This window comes from Myotis brandtii, unplaced genomic scaffold, assembly GCF_000412655.1.
Source record: "Myotis brandtii unplaced genomic scaffold, ASM41265v1 scaffold115, whole genome shotgun sequence".
Classification (NCBI taxonomy): Eukaryota; Metazoa; Chordata; class Mammalia; order Chiroptera; family Vespertilionidae; genus Myotis; species Myotis brandtii.
In genome coordinates this window covers 1,874,339-1,885,281 of record NW_005353967.1, presented here as the reverse complement: position 1 = coordinate 1,885,281, position 10,943 = coordinate 1,874,339, and the positions used below count along the sequence as shown (strand labels likewise).

The window sequence follows — 10,943 nt, the reverse complement described above, 5'->3', positions numbered from 1 at the left end:
TGAGGAGTTGTAATCTGGATGGTCCCACTCTGACCACTGAGTACACTGGCTCTTGGATCTCTAAGGAGGTGCTAATTTATCCTGGCTACCCAGCTACCCAGCAGGAGCTACGGAGAGATCTGCAGATTCCTCTTCTTTGTTTGGGACTGGAGTTCAGAGCTGTTGTGTCTCCGTGTCTCCCTCCGGATTGAAAAAGACAACAGAGAGAGAGAGAGAGAGAGAGAAACATCGATCAGCTACTCCCTGACCTGGGACTGAACCTGCAACTTAGTATGTTCCCTGACTGGGAATTGAACCCACAACCTTTTTGGTGTATGGGTTGATGCTCCAACCAACTGAGCCACCCAGCAAGGCCCAGAATGGAACATTTTTTTATTGATAATGCGATGGAGATTAATCATCGTATAGGAAAGCCATTAATGATTCTTAAAAGTTATATACAAAGTAAACATAGTATATATAGCAGAAAAATCTTTCTCATGGGACTTTAAAATTAAATTTAATCTAGGCAATTAAAAGTAAAATGAACTGGCATAAGATTAGTTTTAAAATTACTGTTTTAGCTGGACTGGCATGGCTCAGTGATTGAGCATCAACCTATGAACCAGGAGGTCATGGTTTAATTTCCAGTCAGGGCACATGCCTGGGTTGCAGGCTCAACCCTCAGTGTGGGGTGTGCAGGAGGCAGCTAATTGGTGATTCTCTGTCATCGATGTTTATATCTCCTTCTCCCTTCCTCTCTGAAATCAATAAAAATATTTAAAAAAATAAAATTACTGTTTTATATAAATATATCATAAAGCTGAATATAAGTTTGTTTCATTTTACCGTGCAGCCGTAGAATTATGGGGGGGGTGGGATCTTTAAGAATCTGCTGTTATAGTTATTGGTGAAATATACACAGAGGTTGCTAGTAATTTTAAGTAATTTTGCATTAATGTATGGAGCCCAGACTTGGTTAAAAGATATTGATATGGGCTTTTGTACTGATATTGATACTTTTTTGTTTGGGAACAAGACCAGTTTTGTGTTAGTTATCAACAACTTATATTTATTTAGTGCTTAAGTCTACCATGTGTTGAGCTAGATCCTGGAGATACAATGGTGATCAGGAGACACATGTTCCCTGCCTGCCTGGGCTTATTGTTTCATTCTACTTGCTTTTGAGATCTTAATTAAGTAGATAATTGATACGTCTTTTGAAAAAATACTCCAATGTAATTTAATTTACACACTTAAAATAATTAATGATTTTATTAAGGTAATATGTATATAGTAGTTATAAAGTCAAATTGTACCAAAAGGCTTATAACAAAAAAGCAGTCTTCTTTACCTTTCTTCACTCCTTAGTCCTGCTTCTGGGAGGCAACCAGTTTCTGTCTTCATATTAATTTCCTAGGGCTGCCTTAACAAATTCCACACACTTTGTGACTTAAAACAACAGGTAGTTATTATCACAGTTGTGGAGGCCAGAATGTGCTGTGCTCTCATGAAGGCTCTAAGGGAAATTCTGTTCCTTTCCTCTTCTAGCTTCTGGTGGTTCCAGGCTTTCCTTGGCTTCTGGCCTCATCTCTCCATACTTTTTTTATATCGCCTTGTCTGTGTGTCCCTCCTTTGTGTGCCATTGCAGTTAAGGCCCATCCGGATAATCTAGGACAGTCTCATCTCCACATCTAATTAACTTAATTTTATCTACAAAAATTTAATGGGGATTAGCTTTGGGGGTTAGGACATGAACACCTTTTAGGGGCAACCATTTAGCTTGCTACAGTTCTCTTATTTATTTTGGCATTTACCTCCATATTTCTAAACTTATACTGCCATTTCTTGGTAAATCAATTGAGATGCTGTTTACTCTCCGAATAGATGCATATTTGGCTCTCTTACATATCACCTCTATGCCCGCCCCCTTTCTAATAGAGTATGTCATAATTGTTGGCACAGCAGTAATGACTGTTTTATATCATTACAGCGATGTTAATATTGTTTTCTTTAGTTAGTTATATCCTGTGATATTTTCCTTTCTTGTATGGTTTTTTCCCCCCTAAAGTTAATAATTCTATTTTTAACGTTTTCTATGTAGCTGTCCTTTTTTCTTACATGCTCCATCAGAGAAAACTTAGTAGTATTAATTTTCAAATGTTTAAATTTATAATTCCATTAACTTCCTTAAAATTCACATTTTGCTTCAATCTGAGCCCGTAATGCTTTGGTTCTGCTGGAACTTCTGTCACATTTTTACTGCTTTCAACCCTCTGTTTTCTGGGTCTAATTAATTTTCTTCCATCCTTGTGGGAGGAAACTGTTTTGATACTTTGTGTACTTGAAGATGCTACTTCAGTTTTATTTGACAGTTTAGTTTTATTTGACTGGCAATAGGATGTTAGGTATAAATTATTTTTCCATAGAATTTTTTTTTAACTTATCTGTAGTGTTACAGATGTTCCCTTTTTAACCCACTGGCTCCTTCTAGCCTGTATCGACCGCCCCCGCCCACCCCCCATTCCCGTCCCAGGCCTTTACCGCACTATTGTCTGTGTCCTTGGGTTATGCATATAATTTTTGAACATATTTCTCTATTGTCCTCTAGTATACAGAGTTGCCATTAAAGTTTGGTGCCCTTCTAATTTTCATTCTTGGTATGATATCTGCTTTTTCCTTTCTGGAAGCATTTGGGATTATCTATTTATCCCTGGTATTCTGAAATTGTATGATTTGCCTTGATGTGGGTTTTTTAAAGTTCATTATGCACTCCTTCAATGTGAAAATGTGTGTCTTTTGGTTTTGGAAAGTTTTCTTATATTCTTGTATCTTTTGCCCTCCGTTTTCTTAACTCTGTAAACTGAATGTGGACCTCTTAGCTACTCTTTTTTTTTTTTCCTTTCTCATTTTTGTTTATTTCCCAGCTTTATTGAGATATAATTGATGTTCTCTGACCTCTCTTATCTTTAAATCTCTATTGAGGGTTTTTTGTTTTTAATCATCACCTTGGCTCATGTTTTTCTTTTCTAGGAGCCCTTTTTTCATTTTTTTTAATCATGGCTTCTCATTCTTGTTTTATGAATGTAATATCTTTAAAATCTCTGAGGATATTATGGCTCTTCTGAAAGTTTTCTTTGTGTTATCTATGACTCATCAGAGTTCTTATTTCCTCTCTCTTTTGGTCTAATTGCCGCTGAAGGCTTTCCTTCAAATGTCTTGTCATCCTTGGTTAACTGTTCAGGAAGAATGAGACTCCCTCCTCCAAGGGGGGAAAAAAAGAACTAAGTAGAAATTATGTGTGTGAGCACAGGATATTTGCTAGTGGGCTATATACTGCTGAATTTAATTATGGAGTTTAGGACATCCTCTATGAGTCGTTGAAGAGTTTTAAGCAGAAACAATGGAATGTCATGATAAGATTTGCCTTTTATAAAGATCAGTGAAGAAAACGGATTGAAAATGGCTAAAACTCATTAGGAAACAGTCCAAGTGAAAGATAACTAGATTAGGTAGACTAGAATAATTGCAAAGGTGATGGAGAAAAGTGATCCCTCTGAGACAGATTTAGGGGACAGAATTTCAAAAAAAAAAAAAAAAAAGATCTGCTTATACCCAGAAGTGGGTGGACGTGGGCATAAGGTGGGCATTGAACTTAGATTTTATGGATTTAAGAAGTGATGTGGCATGACTCCAGTTATATAGACATACAGTTCTTTCTCCCAAGGTTCTTCTTTTTTTACCCCCACACACACACTAAAAGCATGGTCTTGAAGAGCACTGTCCAAAGAACTTTCTGTGATGATGAAAATGTTCTGTATCTGCATTTTTGAAGATTTACTATGGAAAAAGAAGGATGTAAAATATCTCAATTTAAGAATATTTACTGCATGTTAATATTTTGGCTGTAGTGGGTTAAGTCAAGTATATTAAAATTAATTGTACCTGTATCTTTTCCTTTTTTAATGTAACTAAAATGAAAAAAAAAAATAGCTTTGTGGTTCTTATTATATTTATATTGGGTCACACTGTCAAATAGATATAGTATATATTTTTTAATCTTTCAGAAGAAGGTTACCTTTTTTGACCAAAAATGTAAAGGACACATTGTTGAGGACAGATTTTAAGAGAGGACTGTTATATTTAAAAAATAATGCTGTTAAATTTCATAACATTTTAATAGCTAACAGATTCACATTTGATATTATAGAATTTACACTAGAAATTTGTTGCTTAGGCAGCAAGAACATTAATGAAGGCTGTAGAGATCTACTACTTGGCTAAAGCAGTATAGTAATTTTCTGTCTCATCCCCCAACTGGATTTTTCCACTGTTAAGGTGGATTCTGTATCCCAATATAGTTTAGAAAAAAAATTGTAGTATTTAAAAATGTTATGTCATTAAGCCTATTGGTATTTTCTTCAAGTTGTAAGAACTTTGAAAAAACCTTTCTCACCATCACAATTATATTTCATTATTTAAATCTTTATTGTGGTATAAGCTCTAAGGAGTCATGTCTTACTTAATTTTTACTGCTAATTTGTTAGCCAGTTTTAATAATCATTGACAAATTTATTTCTCTACTGGTGTAAAATGCCACCTTTTTCATATACAGAATTGTTACATATAATTGTTTCTGCAACTAATAAATGTTTAAAAAATGAATTTCTGGGTCAAATAGCCCAAGGTTTAGTAATGAAAGGAATTACAGTTAGTATATTCTAGCATTTTGCTTTACTAATTAAGATTACTTTCATTCATGATTGTAGCTAATCTGGTTAGGTTAAATAACCGGATTTTCTTAATATAGAATTAATTTAAAATCTGAATTTTGCTATTGCAAGTACACTTGGGGCTTTAGCCATAAAGAATTACTTACATAATTATTTAAGTTTTTCATTCAAAGAGCTCAAGTCAGAGAAAAGGTATCAGTGGGTCATTTTTATTCGTGTTGCTTACATTTTAGGTGATCTGTAAGTCTGATGCCCCAACAGGGGATGTTCTTCTTGATGAAGCTCTAAAGCATGTTAAGGAGACTCAGCCTGCAGAAACAGTCCAGAACTGGATCGAATTACTTAGTGGTGAGTTTCTGTGTATAAACTAGAATTTGAATTATGTTCAAAAGTTTTTTTGTGAAAGTTTAAAATCCTTTCGAATGGAACTTAGACACAATAACTAAGAGTTTGTTTAGTTATTTAGTCTAAGTTATAAGTTAGTGATTGAATGGGGAAAATAGTGTTTTTAAAAAGTTCATGCCCTTTAACAAGACTGAGCAGCTGTTGAATGAAATGTAATATTATTCTTTAGAGCTCCCATCATTCTTTATCAGAATTACCTCATGTCACCTTATTCTGGGTAGGTTAGGTTAAACTGTGGTAACAACCCCAAAACCTTAATGGCTCAAAATAATAGTTTATTTCTCACTCATCTGTTGGTCAGTCACAGGCCACTTCATTCTCACTTTGGCAGGCAGTGGGACTGTCACCATCGTGAGCATTGTCACTGTTGGGAAGGGAAGATGAGCATGGCAGATCTCTCAGGCTCTTCAGTTTCTGCTCAGAAATGACACATGGTTCAGGTTTCATTGGTCAGAGCAAGTCACATGGCCTGCCCTAAGTTTAAGGAGATAGGAAAGTGTGAATGTAGTGGAGAAGAACCCGAAATATTTGGTTGACAGCCCTAATGCTACTATTATATTAAGTTATTTGTGTATTTGTCTAATCTTCTAGATAGAGAGCTCTTTCTGTATAGGATCTAAGTTACCTTGTTCTTCCTCTCTACTACTCTTATATAAAACATATCTTCTGCACACAGTTAACCTTGAACAACATGGGTTTGAACCCTACGGGTCCAATTATATGTGGATTTTTTTTTTCAATAAATGCTGTAAATGTATTTTTTCTTATGACTTTCTTTTTTTTTTTTTTTAATATATTTTACTGGTTTTTTTTTACAGAGAGGAAGGGAGAGGGATAGAGAGTTAGAAACATCAATGAGAGAGAAACATCGAATAGCTGCCTCCTGCACTCCCCCTACTGGGGATGTGCCCACAACCAAGGTACATGCCCTTGACCTGAATCAAACCCGGGACCCTTCAGTCCACAGGCCAACGCTCTATCCACTGAGCCAAACCAGTTAGGGCTTTTATGACTTTCTTAATATTTTCTTTTTCTGGTATACTTTATTGTAAGAATACAGTATATAATACATATAACATCAAATATATGTTAATTGACTTTATGTGTTACAAGTAAGTCGTCTGGTCAATAGTAATAAGTGGATTTAGACTGCTCAGGTTTCAGCACCCCTACCCCATGCATTGTTCAAGGCTCAACTGTACATGTATTGTTATTTCATGTTCAAATGTATTGCTGCTTAAAGTGACTGTTTTAAACAACATGTGGACTTTGTCAGAGATTAGTAATTAACATGTCATTTCTTTCAGTTTCTCAAATAATAGTCCCTATTATGAGGATATTCTATTAGTGAAAAATTTTGAGTTTTGCATGTTTGTTTATTTAAAAATTGAATACACATATTGCATTCTTAGCTAAGAGGGCACAATGGGCACTTTATATTTAGGACAGAGTGCATTCTTTTTTTGTTTGTTAATCCTCACAGTAGAAGGGTGGTGAAGGCCTGGGGTGGGGGCTAGCTGGAGGGGATTTATGGGGGGGGGGTGTGTGTGTAATACTTCCAACCATTCAGATTAAAAAACAATCCTCACATGAGGTTATTTTTTCCATTGCTTTTCAGAGGGGAAAGAGGGAGCGGGAGGGGAGAGAGAGCGAGAGCAAGAGCAATGTGAGAGCAAACCCACAACCCAGGTACTTGCCCTTATCAAACCTGAGGCGTTTAGGTGCGTGGGCCGACACTCTGACCACTGAGCAACACTGGCTAGCTAAACAAACTTATTCACAGGTTGTTTTGAAATTTTGTTTTTGACTGCCTTCTTGTAGATCTGCTGGTAAAATTTTTTACCTCGTTCAGTGAGTAAAAACTTGAATTCTTTCCCTTCTTTGTGCTTTTGATATTGGTGATAATTTATAATTTCTTTTGTAGGGATCTTAAAATTACCTTGCACATTTGATGAGGATTTGTTTGGTAATATGAACCCACAAATCCACTTACTTAACACATGACAAAACAGTATAGCACTGTGGCCCACCCATTGCCAACCCTCTCTGGTTAGCCTTCTTCCACTTTTGCCTTTTGGGACATCTGACAGAGTTTAACAATGGGGTTCTCTGAAAGTGAAGGAACTCAAAAAAGAGAAGTCCTTTGGAGCTTTAGTAGTTGGAGGAGGAAATAGAACTGGTTTAGGCCTGTGAAGGATCAGAATGAGACAGAAAGAGGGAAGCATTCCTATTCAGAGGGATTACAGGAGTACTAAAATGGGTGGCCCTATCCACTGTCTTTTTGCTACTTGGTTTTCAAAACGATGTATTGATACTTGCATAGGTGGTAGGGAAAAGAGAATGAGTAACACAAATTGGTGTGGTGATTACTTCTGAGGCAGAGAAGGACACAGGAGGCATCTAAGGTCCTGACAAAGGTTTCTTCTTTACCTGGATAGAGAGATACTCAGGGGTTAATTTTATTATTACTTACACTACATCATACACGCTAAAACCTACTGATATATTATAAATATTATTTATATATATCCTTAATTTAAAATTTGATAAATATACACATATTTGAGGCAAAGACTTAAAAAATGTTTTAAAAACTGTTTTTAAGAATAAAAGTTTCTGGCTTGGCCAGTGTTGCTCAGTGGTTGAGTGTCGCCCGTCGACACATGCCTGGGTTGCAGGCTTTATCCTCATTTGGGGGTGTGCAGAAGGCAGCCAATCAATGATTTTCTCTCATCATTGATGTTTCTATCTCTCTCTCCCTCTCCCTTCCTCTCTCTCAAATTAATAAAAACATTTAAAAATGAAATAAGAGTAAAAGTTTCTGGCTTTTTGAAATCTTAAGATATGTAGTTGATAAATTTGGTCACAAGGTGTCACTAGACTGCCAAATTTCTGAACAGCTGATTTTAGTTTTGTAATAAGATGTCAAGGAAGAGAGAAGTTTTTTGTAGTGAATTATGTAGGTAGCTGTCAGTATGTCATTTCCACTGAAGTAATTGTTGGGCAGAGGACATAATCTTTGAAGAACTTTGCCTCTCTATATGCTTCTCACAAGTTTGTTTACAAAAAGGTAAATAAATTCTTTAGGGACTGATGAATAATAATATGGATCATAGTAACATCTTTTAATCTAGAATTTTTAGTACTATTTATCAGGCATTTATTACAAATATTTGAAAGTTATTTAATATTCTGCTTAAATTGAAGCAGCTAAATCTTTAGTAATTAGTATAGATTAAATCTTTATTGTATCTTCCTTTTACTTACACAACTACCCTTCTCCCACCCCAGTTTATACTGTTAAACTATGCTAATCTCAGGGGTGACTTTATTTTTTGTATTTAGCTTACTTAATTTGGTTCTTTTAAAGTAAAAAGCAGAAATGTCAGAATACCAAGATACTTTGACCATTTAGTTATTTTATGGGGGTGCTTAACACCCCCACTTGCATGTTACACTGTTTCATCAACCTTCTGCTTATGAGATTTATTCATTTTTTCACATAACCGAGGAGATCTGAATAACAATTTTCTTGGCGTGAATACACAAGGTTTGCCCTTTTCCAGGGAATTGGTACAAAAGAAGATGATGTCTAAATACCTTTTTTTAAAAAATATATTTTTATTGATTTCAGAGAGTAAGGGAGGAGGGAGAGAGATAGAAACATCAGTGATGAGAGAGAATCGTTGATCGGCTGCCTCCTGCATGCCCCGACTGGGGATCGAGTGGGCAACCCAGGCATGTGCCCTTGACCGAAATCGAACCCGGGACCCTTCAGTCCGCAAACCAACGTTCTATCCACCGAGCCAAACCAGCAAGGGCAAAATGCCTTTTTATTACTTCCTCTGAGGCAGGAATGATTGCCCATAAGAAGGTCCACTCATAAACGGAGCACCTTATTTGACGGTGGGTCTGTCTGTGTTAAGACTCTTCTCATTTTTAGTAGCAACACTGACTTGTCAGCATATTTTGGAAGTGAGAAATTTCTTACAGCAACTTTGTAAGCATTACTTGTTCCATTGGTTGCAATAGATAAGATTTAATTATAGATAAGTTGTAGATAAACCTTAGTATAACTTTAATATAATAGACAGCCATAAACTGCTAATCCCATTTATTTCCCATGAAAAAGAAAAAAGTCATTGTATAGCAGCATTGGGGGGCGGGGGGGGGGGGTTGTTTTGTTTTTTAGGTCTGCCAAAGAGAAATTTAACTTTGGGTTTCTCAGAATAATCTTATGCACATATCACCCCGTGCCTTTGTTTGGGAATAAATGGCCAAGATATTCTCTAAGGCATAGCTAGGAGATGACCAAGTTGAAATCATATCCACCAGTCTGGCTCCATAACTTGTTATAAGTTAGCATTTCATTTATTATTATATTTTTCTTTTATACAATTAGGTTTTAAAGTCTAAGAGGACCCCTAAATATATTTTAGCTCTTTTTTGAAGTTACCAAGGAAATTGAATGCAATGGTTGTTTGTCTTTTGTGGAAGCTAATTTGCTAGGTTTTTTTAAATTGGAAAGTGAATGTTTTCTTTAAATGCAGGCAGTAACTTCAATTTACTAATAATTCATGGTACCAACCCTTTATTATTTGATAATTGTTTTCAAGTTCCTAGTTTTACAAAGTTATTCACAAAATGAAAAATCACAATTCAGATCATTTACTCGTTTAAAAAAAAGGTCTTTTCTTTTCATATTTCCTTTAAATTATTTAGATATTTATAATAGCCATTTTATTATTTTTTAATCCTCTCGAGAATTTTTTCCCCATTAATTTTTTCCCCCTGTTAATCCTCACCTGAGGATATTTTTCCCATTAATTTTTAGAGAGTGGAGGGGAGGGAGGAACACACACACACACACACACAAATGTGAAAGAGAGATATTGATCCAATGCCTCCATATGTGTCTTGACTGGGCCTGGGATTGCAGCTGCAACCTACATACGTGCCCTTGACGGGGAATCCAACCCATGATCTTTTGGTGCTGAGGCCAACACTAACTGGTGAGCAACACAGGCCAGGGCTGAATTGTAAATAAGCTGCAGTGAACATAGAGGGTGCTTATATCCTTTTTTATTAGTGTTTTAGAGTTCTTTGGGTACATACCCAGAAGAGGGATTGTTGGGTTATATGGTAGTTCCATTTTTAATTTCTTGAGGAACCTCTGTACTGTTTTCCATAGTGGCTGCACTAATTTACAATTCCACCAACAATGCACGGGGTTCCCTTATCTCTGCATCCTTGCCAACACTGTTTGTTGATTTATTGATGGAAACCATACTCACAGGTGTGCGGTAATATCTCATTGTGGTTTTGATTTGCATTTTCCTGATTTGTAATGTGGAGCATCTTTTCATATGTCTATTGGCCATCTGTATGTCCTCTCTGGAGAAATATTTATTCAAGTCCTCTGCCCATTTTTTAGTTGTTGTTGTTTTTTTGTTTGTTTGTTTTTTAGGGGGGGGTTCTTACATATTTTGGGTTTTAACCCTTATCAAATCTATCATTGGCGAATATCTTCTTCCATTAAGGAGGTTGTTTTCAATTTGTTGATAATTTCCTTCGCTATGCCAAAACTTTTTAGTTTGATGTAGTTCCATTTGTTTATTTTTTCTTTTGTTTCCTGGGAAGACATTTCCAAATAAATGTTACTGAGAGCGATGTCAGAATTTACTGCCTATATTTTCTTTTGTAAGTTTTATGATTTCAGGTCTGACATTTAAGCCTTTTATCCACTTTGAGTTGATTTTTGTATGGTCTAGTTCAGCCGTGGGCAAACTACGGCCCGCGGGCCGGATCCGGCCCGTTTGAAATGAA

At 35.9% G+C, this 10,943-nt stretch overlaps 1 protein-coding gene across 1 annotated transcript in view; it reads left to right on the top strand.

Annotated features, from left to right (window-relative positions):
- Positions 1-10,943, top strand: part of GOLPH3 (golgi phosphoprotein 3 (coat-protein)) — a 17,748-nt gene that overhangs the window by 3,463 nt on the left and 3,342 nt on the right. The window contains exon 2 of the mRNA XM_005857887.2: positions 4,946-5,060. Coding sequence (XP_005857949.1) covers positions 4,946-5,060 — 115 coding nt within the window. The remainder of the gene's footprint in view (positions 1-4,945; positions 5,061-10,943) is intronic.